At 42.8% G+C, this 21397-nt stretch overlaps 1 protein-coding gene across 1 annotated transcript in view; it reads right to left on the bottom strand.

The window, feature by feature from the left end:
* Positions 1-169: 169 nt before the first annotated feature.
* The window catches only part of Zcchc17 (zinc finger CCHC-type containing 17), a 35693-nt gene continuing 14465 nt past the window's right edge, over positions 170-21397 (bottom strand). Inside the window, exons 5-8 of the mRNA XM_042677549.1 lie at positions 17835-17926; positions 12825-12925; positions 10909-11054; positions 170-1033 (exon numbers count right to left, since the gene is read on the bottom strand). Of these exons, the coding sequence (XP_042533483.1) occupies positions 872-1033; positions 10909-11054; positions 12825-12925; positions 17835-17926 (501 nt within the window). The 3' untranslated portion in view covers positions 170-871. The remainder of the gene's footprint in view (positions 1034-10908; positions 11055-12824; positions 12926-17834; positions 17927-21397) is intronic.

The raw sequence follows: 21397 nt of genomic DNA, 5'->3' as shown, positions 1-21397 counted from the left end.
GAAGGCAGTGACCTGCTAGCTCCTCTCCTCTGTACTTCAGCTGGGACCTTCTCCAAGGACTTAGGTAACATACCAAATGCTATTCTGTCAGCTAGTGCACATTCAATGACTTTTAAGTCTGTTAAGTTACTCAGGGACAAGGATAATAAGAATAAGGGCTTTTGGCAAATTTAAAACCAAACACTTCCATTTAGTGCCAGGAATTTAAGCAGAGGCCTGAAGTACAATTAGATTCAAATAGTAATAAATAGAAAATAGAGCAATGATCTTGACTTCTGATGTCTGGTTTAGTGGTCTGCTGGAATGTCATACACAAGATAAGTCACACTGCAAATGACTGTTTTCTGGTTGTCACTTCTAGCTCAGGGGAACCATGTTGAGGGAATGGAAAGAGTGAATGCCACTCCTTCCCATGTTCTCCCACCTGCTGCCGGCCTCCTGCCTCCTGCTCCCACCCTGGATGGGGCAGCAGAGACTACCTACGAACTGGCCAATACAGACCAACAGGAAGGGGTCCATCACATCCCCAGCAACAGCCAGGTTCACCTCTATAGCACTTCCTGTGGCTCAAGACTGGACTGCAAAGGAAGCCAGCTCTGGCAGTGGCAGCTGTATGAAAGAAGCTAGGTGAATGAGTGGGTGGGTTGCAGGGGTCACTTGCAAAGGAATCAGGAACAATAGAAAACTCAATTCAGGCAGCTGCTTTTGGCCTCTAGCTCCCAAATCTGCCTGCTGCATGAAGAAGCCATTTCTGGGAGAAAAGTCAATGGGGTGGGAGGCCACCTTCTCACTACTGAGTCTTTCCAGGAACCAGAGCATCAAGCACAGAGCTCCTGGCCCTCATTGCCCCTCACCCCCACTTGTTCTCTGCTCACTCCTTGTGCTTCTTCTTGTGCTTCTTCTTCTTCTTCTTCTTCCTTGATGCCTTGCTGTCTTTTGAGGCATGCCTTGCCCTCTTGCCAGTGTCACTGTCCGAGTCTGAGCTATCAGAGTCAGATGACTTCCTGTCTCGATGCTTCTTTTTCTTCTTTTCCTGAAAAGAAAGTTAAAAAATTCAACAGTGTGGGTAAGTACCTGCTTTAAAAAATACAGCAGGAAGGCCGGGCGCTAGTGGCTCACGCCTGTAATCCTAGCTACTCAGGAGGCTGAGATCTGAGGATCGTGGTTCAAAGCCAGCCCGGGCAGGAGAGACCGTGAGACTCCTATCTCCAATAAACCACCAGAAAACTGGAAGTGGCGCTGTAGCTCAAGTGGTAGAGCGTTCGCCTCGAGCTGAAGAGCTGAGGGACAGCACCCAGGCCCAGAGTTCAAGCCCCACGACCGGACCAAAAAAAAAAAAAAACTTTCAGAAAAGGTCCCTACAGGTTATCCAGTCTCTATCTAAAGACAGTGACTCACATATGCAGGGACACAGAACAGTTGGATGCTGGTGGGTCATACCTCTTATCCTAGCTATTCAAGAGGCTGTGATCTGAGGATTACAGTTCGATGCCATCCAGGGCAAGAAAATCTGTGAATCTTATCTCCAGTTAACCAGCAAAAAACAGCTGGAAGTGATAGAGCCCCAGCCTTGAGCAAAATAGTAAGATTGAGAGGCCCCAAGTTTGAGCATCAGAACACACACACACACACACACACACACACACACACACACACACACACACACACACACACACACACACACACACACACACACACACACACACACACACCACAAGATGAAAGCAGATTTCCACTGGAGCATGGCTCAATGGGTAGAGCACTTGCCTAGCAAGCTTGAGGCTACACACACACACACACACACACACACACACACACACACACACACACACACACACACACACACACACACACACACACACACACACACACACACACACACACACACACACACACACACACACCACAAGATGAAAGCAGATTTCCACTGGAGCATGGCTCAATGGGTAGAGCACTTGCCTAGCAAGCTTGAGGCTATGGGTCCAATCACCAATTCTTGGGGACAAAAGTATGCAAAAGATTTAGGATTTATAACTCCCAGTCTGGCAGTCATACCATCAACTACTCTTGAATATTTATCATCTCTAACATTCACAACATCACAAAAGTATACTGATAAAGAAAAAAGCTTGGAGCCAGGCGCTGGTGACTCGTATATACCTAGCTACTCAGGAGGATCATGGTTCCATGCCAGCCCGGACAGGAAAGGCTGTGAGACTCTTATCTCCAATTAACCACCAGAAAACTGGCAGTGGCACTATGGCTCAAATGGTAGAGTGCCCACCTTGAGCTGAAGAGCTCAGGGATAGCACTCAGGCCCTGAGTTCAAGCACCCCCCACCCCAAAAAAAAGAACAAAGCTTAGGCCAGGAGTGGTGACACACATGTATAATCTCAGCACTAGGGAGGCAGAGACAGAAAATCCCAAGCTTGAGGCCATTGAGGACTACATGGTGAGCTCCAAGTCAGTCAGTGCCACATAGTGACACCCTGTCTCAAACACAAAAACAAAACAAAAAGAACAAATTTAAGAACTTTCTAAAAACTAGATCCCCAAATACCATGCTGCCAGAGTAACAGTACAGCCTACAGAAACATAGGAGGCAGGTTCCTGTGACACTGTCAAGGCAGTTTTTAAGCACTTTCCTTGAATTTCAAATATCTGTATTGCCTCAGTAAGGTTTCTGAATGAGGAAGAATAGAGGGAGGAGAAAAGGAAAGAACAAAGCACAATGCTACTGCTCTTCCTATAGGCTTCCAACTGGGAGCTGGCTGTCAGAAGGCAGCAGTGACAGGGTAGAAAGAACAGCTGTTAGACAGACCTCCATCTGCTTGTTCTTATGACTGTAACCTTGGCCAACCACCCCACCCCACTGAGTCCCAGCCTCCTCAAATAAAAACCAGATAAAAATAGCACCTATGTCACATGGCTGTGATTTAATGACATAGTATTTATGGTCTGCAGAGGGTGAAGTTGCTTGCCCCAGATCTGCCTCTCTGATCTGGGGCAAGCTGCTTCCAACTGCTGCATGGGATTTAACATTTTTTGAAGCTCACTTTTCAGTAAAAGGGAAATTTTTACAAGAACATACTTCAGAGGGTATTGTGGGAATTCAGTGGGTCCTAACTGTAGTGGCTGATACTTTACAGACACTCAGTGGGAGATAGCTATGGTAGGTTTTGTGTGTTTTTCCTGGTGCCAGGGATTGAGCCCAGGGCTCTGAGCATGCTCAGCAAGCACTCTACCATGAAGCTACACCCTCAGCCCACAAGAAGTAATTTTCTCTTATTTCAGAGAACTCCCAGGATGCTCTTACAGTGTGGCTAAATAGCTACAGCAGATGAACCTAAATTTTAGGTTTAAAGCAAAATCCTTTCTTGGCATCTCCCATGGGACAGAGATCGAGTGGGAACAAAGTAACTATGGCCAGGAGCTGAGAGCAGGGAAACATGGCACAGTGCATCTCTCTACGGCAAGGCTATGGGATATATCCCCCATCAGGGGGTATTTTGGGCTTGGGAGCTTCACTAGGCTCTGCCCTTTTACATAGGACAGGGTCCTAGGAAAGTAAATAAGCACATGGATAGCCAGGTACTGATTCCCTCCAAGCCTAGCCTAGCCTGAGTAAGAAATAGGGAGAATAATGCTGCCTTACATCTAAGAAACACATCACAGTTTCTCAATAATTTGTTGGGGAAAGTAACAGGCTTGGATGGGGATTGCAGGGCACAGAGGGAGTATGTGAATGAGGATGAATATGGTTAGTAAGAGGGGAAATGAGATCGGAAGAGTGATGGAGGGAGTGAGGTTGATTAGGATACATTGTATACATGTATGGAAATATCACAATGAAACCCCTTTGCACAACTAATGAATACTAATTTAAAAAGATCATCTGTCAAAACCAAAATTCATTATTTTTGCTGAGATGGATTCTCACTAGATAGCCCAGGGTGACCCTAAAACTGGTAATTCTCCTGTCTCACACTCCCAAGTACCTGAGATTATAGATATGTACCACTGTACCAGCTAAAATTCACTGATTATTATTCCCAGATTTCACAGATGGAAGCCTGTAATTCAGAGAAGAAAAGCAAGTTGAGAAAGGCTAAGACAACAAGAATGCCATGTTTCCTAGTTTGGCACTTTTTCAACTTTGTTCTCAAACATGCTGGCTCAGGAGAAGAACAAAATGCTAGAGAATCCTGGTGCACTAGGGCATGCATGGACTCTGGCAATTGAGGACTGAAAAGAGGCTTTCTAACTAACACTCAGTTTGAATGCAAAAGTGCTCATGCAATCTGAAGGGACACAATTCACATTCCAGCAGGTGGCAGTATGTGTGCTGGGTCTAGCTCTGAGTTAGAACACATAAGAACAGTTACTTCAGAAAGTCAACAGGAAAGTTGGGAGTTGTGTAGGGAAGGCAGAGAGTCATTAGTTTCTGATCCCTAGACTGCATTCAAGTAGGAAAAGGAAAAAGATAAAGGGCAAAAAAAAAAAAAAAAAAAGAAAAAAAGAGCCAGGGTGTGAACCTAATATAAATGAAGGGAGGCACTGAAAAGAAGCTTGAATGTTTCTAAGACACTAGAGAAAGCAGATATTCTTTGCTAGAGCATGCTTTCCAGGGCTCTGAAACAGATTCTCAATAGCCAAATGCAAGGGAAAAACAAAAGTAAAAGCAAAACTTGAGACGAGAGAATTGCAGCGATATGCAACTAATTCAGTGTTTAATAATCCAGATGTGGGGCTGGGGCTGTGCACACGCATCTCACCTAACTTTCATCAATAAATGGGCAAACTTTTTAGGAAAGAGAATTGACTTCAAAGAGGGTGACTAAGATGAAGTGACTTGCCCATGTGGTAGGACCTAGTTCAACTCTCACTAGGACCCAAAGCAGATGTTCTTTTAGCCTGGCAATGCCATGTTAACACCTAAATCCTTTGGAACTGATTTAGAGAGAAGTCAAGCAAATGCTGGTTCTTAGGAAATGACTGTCAAGAGATGATTTGATTCTTAAACTGATTTTATAGAATAAACTTTTGGGAAGTAGTACAGAAGACAAATCCTGGCTAGAAATTGCCTATAAGGTACCAGTTTATTTCCTTGCAAAGGAAAAAGCAGAAGAAAAAGGTCTATCAATCAACGATTTAGAACCTAGGAAGCACATTAGAGAGCCACAGTTATATATAGTGTTGCTTAGGTCATCAGGAAAACAAATTTCTTTTTGTGCTAGTACTGGGGCTTTAACATAGGGCCCTGAGCTTTCTCTTGGATTTTTCTTCTCAAGATGGTGATCTATCACTTGAACCACGCCTGTACTTCTGGTATTTTGCTGCTTAATTGTAGATAAGAGTCTCATGGACTTTTCTGCTTAGGCAGGCTGTGAACCTCAATTCTCAGATCTCAGCTGCCTGAGTAGCTAGTAACAACATGTATGCTAACCATATCTCCAATGAGCTTCATCTTGAAGCCTACAACAATTGTAATCCAACTAGTAAGTTACAAGTTGATATACACAAAGATTTTTTTTTTTTTTTTTGGTTGGTTGTGGGGCTTGTACTCTGAGCTTGGACGTTTTCCCTGCACTCTTCAGCTAAAGGTAAGTGCTCTACCACTTGAGCCACAATGCCACTTCCGGTTTTCTAGAGGTTTATTGGAGATAAGAGTCTCACGGAGTTTCCTGCCCGGGCTGGCTTTGAACCATGATCCTCAGATCTCAGCCTCCTGAGTAGTTAGGATTATAGGTGTGAGCACCCGGCTAACACAAAGATACTTTAAAAATAAGGCATACGCTTCTGTAGCCCCCAACCAAAAGCCAGTAGCAGGCCAGTGCATCCCTTTCCCAGGGTTTGCTAGAACAGACATTTAGGCAACTTAGGTCCCTTGTAATGTTGGGCACAAACAAACCCTTCCCTATGTATGCATTTTATTTTTTTTTAATTTTTTAATTTTTTGGATCCGGTCGTGGGGCCTGAACTCTGGGCCTGGGCGCTGTCCCTCAGCTCTTCAGCTCAAGGCTAGCACTCTACCACTTGTCACAGCGCCACTTCCGGCTTTTTTCTTTTTGCTTATGTGGTGCTGAGGAATCGAACCCAGGGCCTCAGGCATGCAAGTTAAGCGCTCTACCACTGAGCTACCTTCCCAGCCCCTGCATTTTATTTTTTGCCTTTAGTATGCACTTTAGCCTATACAGCCAATTAATAAAAACAATGATTGAGGAAAATAAAAAGGCATAAAACCATTCATATACTAACAAAGGGCAATGGAGATTTGGATATGGGTTGACTAAGCAGACTATTAAAAGCCTCATACCTAGCAGATCTTTAACAACTGTTTTGGTGAAATGAAATACATGTGTCAAAGTGGCTCCAGTTAACCAGCTAAACAGCTGGACTGAAGATATAACTCAAGTGGTACAATAACTGCCTAGCAAGCACTGGGCCTGAGTTCAAAATCCCAGTAGCAAGACAGATGGAAGGGAGGGTGGGAGAGAAGGAGGGAGGGAAGGAGGGAGAAAGGAAGGAAGGGAGGAAGGGAAAAATCTGAAAAGGCATGGTGTAGAATGTATAATCCCAGTACTCAGAAAGTGGAGGCTGTAAGAGCCCCTATCTAGGAGCTACTACCTCTAGGAGAGTCAAAGTTCAAAGCCAGCATATATTTTGGCAGGGAAGCTGAGGCCCCAGGAAGGTCAGAAGGAGAGTTAGTTGGGCTATATAGTGAAACCTCATCTGAAAGTAAATAAATAAATGATGATTTTAAAAATATCTGAAAAAAGGGCTGTGAAGGTGGCTTAGTGGTAGAGCACTTGTCTTGCATGCTCGAGGCCCTGGGTTCGATCCCTCAGTACCACATAAGAAAAAAGCCGGAAGTGGCGCTGTGGCTCAAGTGGTAGAGTGCTAGCCGTGAGCTGAAGAGCTGAGGGACAGCGCCCAGGCCCAGAGTTCAAGCCCACGACCGGACCCCCCAAAAAAAAAAATCTGAAAAAAAAAAAAAGAACCGACTGTAGGGGTTAGAGGTGTGGCTCAGTTTGAAAGAACACTAGCCAATGAATGAAAGTGGTAGGTACTAATTTCTAGTCCTATAGACCTAAAAAAAGAAAAAAAGAGAAAAAAGAAAAAATATCTGATGTCCAGACTTAGGTTCTATAAGGAAATATGTATTTTTTTAAACTTCTAGGGCTAAGCCGGACGCCATGGCTCACACCTGTAATCCTAGATATTCAGGAGGCTGAGATCTGAGGATCACAGTTCAAAGCCAGTCCAGGCAGGAAAGTCCGTGAGACTCTTATCTCCAATAAACCACTAGAAAACCGGAAGTGGTGTTGTGGCTGAAGTGGTAGAGTGCTCGCCTTGAGCTGAAGAGCTGAGGGATAGTGACCAAGCCCCATGACCGACAAAAAAAAGAAAAAGAAAAAGTCCGTGAGACTCTTATCTCCAATTAACCACCAGAAAACTGGAAGTGGCACTGTGGTTCAAGTGACAGAGCACTAGCCTTGAGTTGAAAGAGCTGAGGGACAGCACCCAGGCCCAGAGTTCAAGCCCCACCATGACAAAAAACAAACAATGAAGCAAAAAACAGCTCCTAAGGCTAGCCAAGTGCTGGTAGTTCACACCTGTAATCCTAGCTAGTCAGGAAGCTGAGATCTGAAGATTGCAGTTCAAAGCCAGCCCAGGCAGGAAACTCCAAGAGACCCTTATCTCCAATAAACTACTCAGAAAAGGCCAGAAGTAGTGCTGTGGCTCAAGTGATAGATTGATAGCCTTGAGCACAGAGACTCAGGGACAGCCCCAGGCCCTGAGTTCAAGCCCCAGGGCTGGGAAGGTGGCTCAGTGATAAGAGTGCTTGCCTTGCACTCATGAGGTCCTGGGTTTCAGTCCTCAGAATCACATAAGCAGAAAAAGCCAGAACTGGCGCTGTGGCTTAAGTGGTAGAGCACTCGCCTTGAGCTGAAGAGCTGAGGGACAGTGCCCAGCCCCAGAGTTCAGGCCCCATGATTGACTAAAAAAAAAAAAAAACAGGGCTGGGAATGTAGCTTAGTGGTAGAGTGCTTGCCTAGCATGCATGAAGCCCTGGGTTTGATTCCTCAGTACCACATAAACACAAAAAGCCAGAAGTGGTGCTATGGCTCAAGTGGTAGAAGTGCTAGCCTTGAGCAAAAGAAGCTCAGGGACAGTGCTCAGGCTCTGAGTTCAAGCCCCAGGACTGGCACACACACACAAAGAAAAAAAAAATACCAACACCAAACAAAACAAAAAACTCCTAAGGTTAATTCAATAGTCTGAATTTAAGAGATGTGAGAAGACAAACTGTACAAATGTAGTGAGAGTAACAAAATTTAGAAATATGCTCCTTTCTGGACATGGTGGTACATGCAGGTTATTCTCCAGCACTCAGGATACTGATGTGGGAGGATCGAGAGTTTGAGGCCACCCTCAGACACTCTGTGAGTTTCAAGCCTGTCTAGTATACACACACAGGACCTGGTGGTTTAGTGAATGTGAAATGTAAAGAAGAGAAAAGTAAATAATGTATTAACTGCTTTCTTGGGCAATCAAAGATATAGTTGCCACTAAAACATATAATATAAAACAGAAGGGTAAAAACAAGAGTTGTGGTTGTGGTGATGATGATATGATGTGGTATGTGTATATTTGGGAGAAAAAAAGATTGTGATCATGACAGTATTTAATTAGGAACTTACTTATCAATTGTTCTCTACTTATTTTGGGGAGCTGAGCATCTGTCTGCAAGTCACTGTCATCAAAGAACAAGGCAAGGCAACAGTGGCTCATGTCTGTAACCCTAGCTACTCAGGAGGCTGAGATGTGACGATCCTGGTTCAAAGCCAGCTTGGGTAAGAAAGTTCACGAGACTCTTATCTCCAAATAACCACCAGAAATCTGGAAGTTGAGCTGTGGCTCAAAATGCTAGAGTGCTAGTCTTAAGTGAAAAAGCTCAGAGACAGCACTCAGGCCCTGAATTCAAGCCTTACAACCTACAAAAACAAGAACAACAAAACAAACAAATAAAAAACCCAATCCTACTTTGCAAACTAACAAACTGAAGTTAGCTTGAATTCACACACAAGAGCCTCAATTCTAGGTCTGCATGACTTGAATCAACTCTATGGGAACTAGGAGGCACTAGTTAGGGAGTGAAAGTTATCAGGCAGGTAAAATCCTAGGAGTGACATGACTACCCAGGAAGAGAATACATACATAAAAAAAGTCATCCAAGGGGCTGGGAAGGTGGCTCAGTGGTAAAGCGCTTGCCTTGCATGCATGAGGCCCTGGGTTTGATTCCTCAGCACCACATATGCAAAAAGAAAAAAGCCGGAAGTGGTGCTGTGGCTCAAGTGGTAGAGTGCTAGCCTTGAGCTGAAGAGCTGAGGGACAGTGCCCAGGCCCAGAGTTCAGGCCCCATGACCGGAGCCCCCCCAAAAAAGTCATCCAAATACTTGGCTAATTTTTATAATGGCATAATGGCTCTTTCCCTCTCCTACAAAATGAATTCTTCATTTATGGGGAAAGGATCTCAGCCTTGTATCCCTAGAGTTTGTAGTACCTGGCACAAATGACCAGTCAATGAAAGTTTGCCAAATATTTAAAAATAAAACAAAGCTGGGCTCACAACCGTAATCCTTGCCACTCAGGAAGCTGAGATCTGAGGATCGAAGTTCAAAGCCAGACTGGGCAGAAAAGTCCTTGAGACATATGCATAACCACCAGAAAACCAGAAGTGGTGATGTGCTCAAGGCACTAGCCTTGAGCAGAAGAGCTCAGGGACTGAGCCCAGGCCCCTACAACTGACAAAATAAATCAAAGGTTTTCTTTTTCCTTCTTTACAGGCAATCTATGGGCGCTGGGAAGGTGGCTCAGTGGTAGAGTGCTTGCCTTGCATGCATGAGGGGCCCTTGGTTCTATTCCTCAGCACCACATAAGCAGAAAAAGCTGGAAGTAGGGCTGAGGCTCAAGTGGCAGAGTGCTGGTCTACAGCTGAAGAGCTGGGGGACAGCGCTCAGGCCCAAAGTTCAGGCCCCACAACCAACAACAACAAAAAAAGAGACAATCTACGTAGCCCAGTCTAGCCTTCAGCTAGGATCCTATGATCCTCCTGCCTCTACCTTGCAGGTGGCTGGGATTACAAATGTGCACATCATACCTGGCTAGCAGCCTTAATAAAGGATTATTGTAGTAGTCTTTTTTTTTGGCCTGGGGCTTGAACTCAGGGCCTGGGCACTGTCCTTGAGCTTTTATGCTCAAGATTAGCATTCTATCACTTAAGCCACATCTCCACTTCTGTCTTTTTATTGGTTAGTTGGAGATAAGAATCTCATGAACTTTTACGCTTGGACTGGTTTCAAACCACAGTCCTCATATCTGAGTCTTCTGAGTAGCTAGGATTACAAACACAGTCTTATTTATCTAAAGAAAATAGTAATGAAATGGCCAAAAATGTAGGTTGAGCCAGGGTCCAGACATTGAAAAACAAAGAAGAAAATCAAGATCTCTTATAATCTTTTCACTAAGAGAGATTTTTTTTTTATCAGTATTCATATTCTAATCTTTTTCCTAGGTAATAATAAACAGACATCTACAGCTCTATATCTAAGATTATGGTCATTCTAGGTATGATATATTAATTTTTCTTATAGCCTTTTATGTTCTTCAAAAATTTTGATATTAAGGACAATGAAATATCTATGGCTAAAGGGTCATTAACGTACTTTCCTATTACTGAATATTATTATTATTATTATTATTATTTTGGTGAGCTAGTCCTGGGGCTTGAATGTAGGCCTGGGCACTATATGTGAGATTTTTTTTTGCTAAATGACAGCATTTCTGCAAAATGCCCATTTTCATTTTAAAACAAAAAAAATTTATTTTTATAATGGAACTTACCTTCTTTCTTTTTCTGGAGGAATTCTTTGTGGGATCAGGCTTCTCAAATTCTGCTGACTTTGCTTCTTCTTTCTCCTCTTCTTCATCGGGGATGAGAGCATATTTGGTCCCCCCTGGCTGCATGAAACAATCCTTTGCAAAGTGGCCTGCAGAAGAGAGACAGAAAGGGTAGGAAAGGAGTAAGCAGTCCCTCCTTTCAGCAGGCGGGTCTTCCTCAGAGGCTCCCGACATGGCCAAGTGGCTCAGAAAATATTACTAAGTCTATTCAGAACAGATTTTCTGCCACCTCAAGATGGCACTACTCACTCAGCAGAGGCCGGGGAGCAGATGGTCTTAGAGCTGGTGGAGATATTGGTATTGCTTTAGAAATGGCAGAGAAGGAGAATGCAGACTGTGTTGTCCTCCATTAGCAATGGGATTTATTAATTTTTCGAGGTCTATTCTGGAACTCATTTCTGACAGTGAAAAGCTGCTCCAGAGAGCAGAATGCTTAGGCAAGGGGAGCTGAGTGGCAGGCCAAGTCCTAAAGGAAGATAGCTGGCAGGAAGTAGGCACTCACAGCCAAGCCAACATAGAGAGACAGGCAGTCACTGAGGGGCAATGAACATTCACAGATTGTCAGGTTTGGCAAGAGCCTGAGGAATCATGAGATCCAATATCAAGCAATTGCAGAGGATTCAAAGGAAATACCTCAAAGTCATATACAGTAACAGAGCTACTCATGGCAGATTTCATGCCTCCCTGTTCTGGGCTTTTTAGCTGCACCAATACCTTTGGTTCAACCTTTGTTGACTGGAACAAATTATTACTTTCCTCATTATTATTTTCTATATTCTTCTCCATCTCATATAGTGCCATGGGAGGCCCCTTTAACAGATGGCATTCCCTACACAGCTTCCCACAGATCCCATCTCAAGAGCAGATATAACTACATAACTAGAGAGCTAAGTGCAAGCTACTTTGCACCTGAGTCTAGAAGCTGAATGGCTCCAGGAGGACACTTCAGAGTTCTCCAAATACCTGGTATGCACCCATTCTTCCAAGGAGATATTCTTTCTTTCAGTTTTACTTTTCCCTTCTCCCTCTATGTTAATAATAAATAGGTTCTTAAAATCCCATAACGTCAGCCAGGGCACAAATCTGCCACAAGTCACTGCAGAAAAATGAACAGAGCAGGACAGATGGAAGGCTAGGGGGAAAGAGGTGACAAATTGAGGTCACTCTGAAAATGAGAAGCTGTCAACTCCTCTTATGGCTCCAACAAGGGAAGTCAGGCTGACAGAGCTTTTTAATATTTGAAAGACTAGAAGAAACCTGAGGAAAACAAGCTACAAGGAAGTCACTAGCCTGTATTGTTGTTAGTAACAGGCTTTTGTGTACCCAGAGGTTTGAAGTTAGAAAAAGATGCGGAAGACAGAGCTCAACTTGGATCCTCAAGGAATATAAGTCCAAGTCACAATTTTTACAGAACAGTAATTGTCCCTTGCGATAAAATTTAGAGTGTAGGAAGTGGAGTTGTGACTTAAGTGAAAAAGCTCAGGGATGGTGTCCAGGCCATGAGTTCCAGCCCCACTACTGACCAAACATAAAAATAAAATTAGAGTGTAAATCATAATCTAACACTCTTCCCTCTGTGGCATAGGACACAGGAACCTTACCCAGTCAGGGTAAGTGCAGAAAGCAGGGTGCAGCGCATGTGGGGGAGACAATGACAGTTGCTCAGGAATCTTGCAGGGCCAGCATTCAGGAAAGAAAACAGAAAACAGCTTCATATCACTCTCTGATATATAACAGCACCAGCAGGCGCCACTGTCAATTGACTAAAGAGGGAGACAGCCTAACCCTGAGCTATCTCTTCCATGAGGCAGGGTCCATCTATGGGGAGGGAAACACAGAAATGGCAGGCTTGTCCTTACCTTTACAGCCACACTTCTTGCAGGTAGTGTTCAGGACAGCCTCGAGGGTGATCTTCTGCCCTGTGTAATCCTGGAAGGACCGCCTCCGCCTCTCTTCTTGCCTGTAATGAAGAAAACATGACTGCTGACCCTCTTAAGGGATGTGGCCAGATACTACAAGGTAATGCTGTATGCTGGATTTTTTTAGGTTTTCTGTCCTGCTCTGTTCATTTTTCTTCCTGCTCTGTTCAACGTATTGGGTAGAATGAGCGAGGCTGAAAAATCAGTTGAGTCTAAATGTTCCCCATGTCAAGAGATTTTATTTTTTTTACATTTACTATTGTAATAAAACACATAAAAAAAACACATAGTACCTGAACTAAGGTACTCAAGTAGTTAATATGAAGAACATCATCCTAGATTACTTCCTTTTTCTAAACTCTAACTTACACATACCTTAATCCTGGCACACTTTGTACTTTTTATTTACAGTTTCATATATTTATGTTTCTTCTTTGGATGATGTTTTTACTTATGTTTTTAAGATACCGTCTCAATGTATAGCCTAGGCTGGCTTTGAACTTGTCATCTGCTAGCCTCAGCTTTCCAAGTGTTATTATGCCTAGTTCTGAATGGTGAGCTGTTTGGGTTACAATATCTTAACTGTGTTCATTCCCCACCTTAACCCAAGGTTCAAAACATTTTTTTCTCCCTCATTCCATTGCGTTCCGTTGCATTCCCTTCCCTTCCTTCTCTCTCTCTATCTTTCTTTCTCTCTCTCTGGTGCTAAGAATCAAACCCAAACATGGTCGAACATCATGTTCTATATCTATAATTTATATCCATAGTCAAAAAATATTCCTGTGTGTGTGTCTGTGTTTGTGTGCATGACTAGGATTTAACTCAGGGCTTTCCTGCTTCCTAGGCAGGTACCCTTCCACTTGAGCCACTCTGCTGTCCTCCAGATATCTTTTTTCACATGAATATCTAATGTTGGACTCTAGCTTCACCTAAGATTTTCAAACCCTTTATTTACTAGGTCTTTTTTTTTTTGGATCGGTCATGGGGCTTGAATTCTGGGTCTGGGCACTGTCCCTCAGCTCTTCAGCTCAAGGCCAGAGCTCTACCACTTGAGCCACAGCACCACTTCTGGTCTTCTGGTGGTTTACTGGAGATAAGAGTCTCACAGACTTTCCTGTCCAGGCTGACTTCGAACTGTGATCCTCAAATTTCAGCCTCCTGAGTTGCTAGGATTATAGGCGTAAGCCACCATGCCTGGCCTTACTAGGTCTTTATAATTCAGTAAAAATAGAGAAACATTACCCAGAGAAATGCAAGACAGCTATATCAAAGGAGATCATAAGTAATTAGTTCACATATTTTGGGCAACAGTTTCAAGTGTTGTGGGCTCAAATGGAGAGGACAAAGATCTTCCACATTCTGCCCCAACCACTGATCTTGGAACTTCTTTAAAGTTCACCTCTAACACCTCTTCTAGGTCTTCCTCTTCTCCTTCTTTTCTACCTCCTCTTTTTCCTCTTTTTTATTCTCCATTTCTTCTTCCTCCTCCCTTTCTCCTTCCTTGCTTGCTTGCTTATGAACAGGGTCTCACTATGTAGCCCAGACTAGTATCTGCAGAAGCTGGGGTTCATGTACTAACTTGGAACAGAACTAGGATTCTTTGTAATTAAGTCTTACTCTAAAACCTGCATTCATTTCACTATGTTGCAATGCTTTCCTGAATGCACCTACTGCCACGGTTTATGACAAAAGTCACTGCTTCAGTCACATTGCTGTAACTAGAAGCAGCCCACATGCCTGGTCACTTCTCAAACCAGAAGCCTTTCCCTCTCCCTACCCTATTTCTGAAAAGCAATTAGTTCATTATCTTGTTTTATATTTTATCATTGTTAAGCATGGTTCTGGGAAATTTCACTGCTTTTTGAATTAGTCTAAAGCAAACAGAATTCTTTGGAACAAAAGTAATTTATTATAATGTCATCAGTTTAGTGTCAGACCTAAATAACCTCTCCGAATTATGAGTTGTAAAAGATTTCCACTATAACTGAAAGTGTTTTGATAACAATAGGCCCTACAAATGTCAATATTTAGAGACTAAGGTACTACAGAATATGAAAAACTTTAAGTCACATGCAATAGTTAGAGGCATTTAGTGACAATAACGGCTTAACTTTAACACTAGATTCCCTACATAAACACAGGCTAGTTACTTATCATCAAGCAATGCTAGAAAATAGAAATACAAAGTAAAATGAAAATCACACCCACCCATGAGAATTGCATTCATTAAGGTATGTGAATTACCTTGAATGATGCCAGGCACTGTACATTTTTTTGATAAATAACACATCTTTTTCTTTCAGAAAAAAAATTCTTCATATCCAAAGTGATTTTGCTCAGGAATATAAAAGATCTGAAACTTTTTGAGCTAGGTACCAGTGGCTCACACCTGTAATTCTAGCAACTCAGGAGGCTGACATCTGAGTATCGCAGTTCAAAATCAGCCTAGGCAGGAAAGTCCATGAGACTCTTACCTCCATACAACCACCAGAAAAACAGAAGTGGCATTGCAACCCAAAGTGGTAGAGAGCTAGCCTTGCAAAAAAGCTCAAGACAGTACCCATGCCCTGAGTTCAAGCCACATGACCTACCCCCCAAAAAAAACTTCTTCAAACATGATTTCACTCAAATGTCATTTATTACTTTTTTGTTTTCATGGTTGTTGCTTGTTTACGAGTCTGGGTCTCACTATGTAGCACAATATAGACTCAAACTCACCTACTACTTCAGCCTCCTAAATCCTGGGATTACAGGCATATGTCACCAGATCCAGCTTTTCAAAATTTTTTATTAATTGCCGGGCACTGGTAACTTGTGCCTGTAATCCTAGCTACTCAAGTGGCTGAGGTCTGAGGATCAAAGTTCAAAGCCAGCCCAGGCAGGAAAGTCTACAAGACTCTTATCTCCAAAATTAACCACCAGATGGCTGGGAAGGTGGCTCAGTGGTAGAGCGCTTGCCTTGCATGCCTGAGGCCCTGGGTTTGATTCCCCAGCACCACATAAGCAAAAAAGAAAAAAAGCCAGAAGAGGAGCTGTGGCTCAAGTGGTAGAGCTGAAGAGCTGAGGGACAGCGCCTAGGCCCAGAGTTCAGGCCCCACAACTGGACCCAAAAAAAAAAAAATTAACCACCAGAAAACCAGAAGTGGCACTGTGGCTCAAGTGGTAGAGTGGTTACCTTGAGCTGAAGAGCTGAGGGAGAGTGCCCAGGCCCAGAGTTCAAGCCCCACAGCCAACCAAAAAAAAAAAAAAAAAAAAAATTAATGACCTAACTTCCACAGAGAGCATCAATTAGCATAAAAGAATAATATATTTCACTATTTAAGGCAACGAATAACATCACGATTAACCTAAGAATTAGTGTATGATTTTTTTTTTATTGGCTTTCTGGGATTCTTTTTTTTTGCTGGTCCTGGGCACTATCCCTGAATCTCTTTGTGCTCAAGGCTAGTGCTGTACCACTTAGCCAAAGAGCAACTTGGCTTATTGAAATAACAGAAAACAATTATTAAGCCCCTCAAGTTTCCTCAATGGCTGCACGCAGGCTCACTAGGAGAACTCCTACCTAGCAAGCATAAAGTCCTACACTGCTAAAGATTTCTCAAAGGATCTCAGGGATTCAAGAACCACTGGTTAAAATTTTAGGAAGTATTTGAAACAGAACATTTTCTGTGCCATTGTCATAGTTCAAAGAAAAACCTTCAACTCTTTTCAAAAAAGCCAATGAAAGAAAGGTGGTGTATTCAGAAGATGTGAGAATCTAAACACCACTGGAATTGCTCCAAGACTACCCCATTCTCCGACACGCTCTTTATGAGGCTTCAGAAAACACTAGGATAGGGCAAGTAGTGGTATTTCATGAATGCTTGCTGGTTAACAGATTAAAGAATAAAAGCAGAAAAAGACAGAGAAGGAAATAAAACAGTAATAGAGCCCTACTATGCTAAGAGATTTTCATCTTAGTATTTCATCTTAGAACTTGGTAAGTCAGGCCTGGTGGCACATGCTCACAGCACTCAGAGACTGAGGCAGGAAGATGTGGACTGTATAGGGAGACACTACCAAAAAATAAATAAATAAATAAAAATTCAGGGGCTGGGAGTGTGGCTTAGTGGTAGAATGCTTGCCTAGCATGCATGAAGCCCTGGGTTCGAATCCTCAGTACCATATACACAGAAAAAAGCTGGCAGTGGTGCTGTGGCTCAAAGGGCAGAGGGCTAGCCTTGAGCAAAAAGAAGCTCAGGGACAGTGCCTAGGCCCTGAGTTCAAGCCCCAGGCCTGGCAAAACAAAACAAAAAATTCAACATCAAGAAACAACTAATCAGGAGCCAGTGGCTCATGCTTCCTATAAACCCAGTGACTCAGGAGGCTGAGATCTGAGGATCATAGTTGGTTTGAAACTAGCCTGGGTAGGAAAGTCCGTGAGACTCTTACCTCCAATTACCACCAGAAAACCAGAAGTGGAGATGTGGCTCAAGGACAGCACCCAGGATGTGAGTTCAAGCCCCATGACTGATAAAAGAAAAGAAAAGAGCCAAAAAGAAAAGAAAAAACTCTAAGCCAGAGACCAGTAGCTCATGTCTGTAATCATAGCTACTCAGAGGCTGAGATTTGAGGATCAAGGATCAAAGCCAGCCCGATCAGGATAGTCTGTGAGATTCTTGTCTCCAAAGTAAACATCAAAAAGCCAGAAGTGGAATTGTAGCTCAAGTGGTAAAGTATTAGCCTTGAGCAAAAAAGCTCAGAAACAGCACCTAGGCCCTGAGTTCAAGCCCCAGGACTGGCACACACACACAAAAAGAAATAACTCCATAGTCATGTTATATATACTTCATATCCATAAAAACTAAAGACCACAAAAGTTGCATAACTCATCAACAACTAAATCAACAAATGGTGGAAGTTCCAGGTCAGCCTGAGTGGGACTGAAGCCTTTCCAAACCCTTTACCTACTCAATGATAACGTTGTTGGGATCAAGGTCTTTCCCAGTTCCTTGGTTGACAACTTTCATGGAGAGGGATACTTTTATCCTATCATTTTTCATCTGGGGGAAAAAAAAAGCAGAGTCATCAAATATTATAAGTATATAATTGAGACTGCTAACATACAATTTTCTGACTAGGGATCGGATTTCTCATCATCCTACAACGCTGAGCTCTTGTACTGGACAAAGTGCTATGCTAGGAACCGTGGGAGTACAAAGAAACCTAACAGGCAGACCTAATGGCAGAAATGTAGGAAATGATCTGTATCTCATCCTTGTCCTCTGCTCAGAAATCCAAGGCCCACCAGGAGAATCAGGCAGAAAATAAAAAATTCAGAGATCATAAACCCTGAATAGATCTTCAAATACCCTGAAGAGTAGATCTCCTTCTTGACTTGGTCTAGAACATCTTTAAACAAGGTGACACTTGCTACTCACCTTGGTCTTCTTCTGCTTCCTGGGACATATGAAGCCCTTCTTCACTTCAGAGTCTGCATCAGCTGTTCTCTTGGCCTAGAACATTCTTATCCCAACTCTTCATATGACTAAGTACTTTTCCTTTGGGTCTCATCTCCTCTGAGAGCCCCCTGATGACTATCTAAATCTACAATAAAGTTTGAACAGACTGCAATTGTTTTACACACACACATACACACATTTACTTTCAAAAATAGTCTGTCTCCTCCACTTACATTATATCTACGCTCCATAGTGGCTGGAATCATACATACCTAGCTCATATTTTTTTTTTGTTGGTCGTGGGGCTTGAACTCTGGGCTTGGGCACTGTCCTTGTGCTCTTCAGCTCAAGGCAAGCACTCTACCGCTTGAGCCACAGCACCACTTCCGGTTTTCTAGTGCTTTATTGGAGATAAGAGTCTCACGGAGTTTCCTGCCCGGGCTGGCTTTGAACTGTGATCCTCAGATCTCAGCCTCCTGAGTAGCCAGGATTACAGGCATGAGTCACCAGTGCCTGGCTACATTTTTTGTTTTGTGAGACATCTTACTATGTAACTAGGCTAATCTGGCACTCAAGATCATACCTTGATCTCCCACGTGTTAGGATTACAGGTGTGTGCTCGGCCCCTGGTTCTTTCTTGGCTCCCCCAAACCAAGCATATACTATACACTCATTCTCCATTGAATAGCTTTCAGGTCCCTCCTTCCAGGTGGAAGAACAGGATGAATGCAGGCTTGCATGCCTCCTGTGGTCTGTACACTCACAGCCCTATAACCTTCATCTGAGTTGCAATTCATGTTGTTCTCACTTCTACCATAGTAGAAGTACATGATAGATATTAGGAAAAACCACTACAGATTCTCTGTGCTTTTTTTTGTTCTGGCCAAAAATGAAATATACCTGACAGGTACCCTTTAAAGTTTATGAGGCTGGGAAGGCAGCTCAATGGTAGAGCGCTTGCCTTGCATGCATGAAGCCCTAGGTTCGATTCCTCAGCACCACATAAGCAGAAAAAAAAAAAGCCGAAGTGGCACTGTGGCTCAAGTGGTAGAGTGCTAGCCTTGAGCTGAAGAGCTGAGGGACAGTGCCCAGGCCCAGAGTTCAGGCCCCTGACTGGACCCAATAAATAAATAAATACATACATACATATATAAATAAAGTTTATGATAAAAAGACTTATCCTACAGATTGTCCTTCTCTCATTCTGGTCATTTTTTTCCTTTTTCCTTTCTTTCTTTCGTCCTTTCTTTCTTTCTTTCTTTCTCTTTTCTTCTTTCTCTGTGTGTGTGTGTGTGTGTGCACGTGCGTGTGCACTGGTGTGGGATTTGAACTCATGTCTCAGATTTCTGAATAGCTAGGAGTATAGGTATGAGCCCTATAATCTTCTTGGTTATAACTCCTTTTGGTTGTTTTTTTTCTACTCTTCTTATTCAACTCATGAGATAAACTACAGGGAAGAGAGCTTTACAAACAAGCACTTACTGCACCACTTTCACAGTTCATGTCATTCCTTCTGACTGCATGACAACCAGAGATGTTTTTCTTGTTTTTCACTCATTCAGTTGCTCATTCATTCACTCATTCATGCTGGTCCTTAGGCTTAAATTCATGGCCTCACACTCTCACTTGGCCTTTTTACTCAGACTGATCCTTTTTTTTTGCCAGTCCTGGGGCTTGAACTCAGAGCCTGGGCACTGTCCCTGAGCCTCTTTCAGTCAAGGCTAGTATCTACCACTTGAGCCAAAGCACTACTTCTGGCCTTTTCTGTGTATGTGATACTGAGGGCTTCATGCATGCTAAGCAAGCACTCTACCACTCTCCGAGCCCTAGACTAGCGAGGATTACAACATAAGCCATCAGCCAGATGGCCAGATATTTTTTATTACTACTTTTTTATTTTTGGTGGTACTGCGCTTTGAACTCAGGGAATTGTACTTGCTAGGCAGATACCATTTGAGCCAAACCTTCAGCTATTTTTGAGTGTGTATGTGTGTTGGTGTGTGTGTGCTGGTGTGTGTGTGTGTGTGTGTGTGTGATTCCATTGTGCTTAAGTGTCACTTTTTTTTTAACCTACTCATCTATTGTTGAGTTATTGTGAATAGTGCAGCAAAAAACATGGATGCACAAGTGTCTTTACTGTATCCTGACTTGTAATGTTCTGGGTAGAATCCCAAGAGTGGGTCATAGGGGAGTAGAATAGAGTCACAGGGGAGATTTATCTTTAGTTTTTTGAGGAACCACCAGACCACCTTCGAGAGTGGTTATACTAGGTTCCTTTTTCCCTACATCCCTGCCAACATTTATTGTTGTTTGAATTCTTAATGCTGGTCAGTCTAACTGGGGTAAGATGGAATCTTAAAGTTGTTTTGATTTGCATTTCCTTTATGGCTAGGGATGTTGAACATTTCCTCATGTGTTTGCCATTCTTACTTCTTCTGAGAAGTCTCTCTTTAGCGCCTTTCTTGATTGGTTTATTAGTTTTGAGGAGGGGGTTAGTTTCTTGAGCTCCTTGTATATTTTGACTACTAGGCCTTTATTAGATGTATTGCTGGTAAAGATCTTCTCCCAGTCTGTTGGCCATCTTTCTAGTTTAGTAACTATATCCTTTACTGTGTTGTGCCCTGGGACTCTTTTCAAAAAATTCCTGTCTATGCCTATAAGTTCTAATGTTTCTCCTACTCCATCTTAACAATAGTTTCAAAAGTTCAGGTCTGCATTGAGGTCTCTAATCCACTTTGAGATAATATTGGTGCATGGTGACAAACAGGGATCCACTTTTAGTTTTCTACATATGGATATCCAGTTTGCCCAACACCGATTATTGAAGAAGCTATCTTTTTTCTACTGTACATTTTTGGCCCCCTTGTCAAATATCAGATAATTATATGTATATGGCTTTATTTCTGGGTTTTAGTCTATTCCATTGATCTGCAGGCCTGTTTTTGTACAAGTACCAAATTGTTTTTGTTACTATAGCTCTGTAGTAAAGCCTGAGGTCTAGGATTGTGATACTACCAGCACTGCTTTCTTTGTATGTGTGCCTAAAATTGCTTTGTATACCCAGCTTTTTAA

This window comes from Dipodomys spectabilis, unplaced genomic scaffold (assembly GCF_019054845.1).
Source record: "Dipodomys spectabilis isolate Male_0828 unplaced genomic scaffold, ASM1905484v1 ptg000002l, whole genome shotgun sequence".
Taxonomy (NCBI): Eukaryota; Metazoa; Chordata; class Mammalia; order Rodentia; family Heteromyidae; genus Dipodomys; species Dipodomys spectabilis.
Note: the sequence above shows the minus strand (reverse complement) of the source record. Positions and strands in the feature narration are given on the sequence as shown.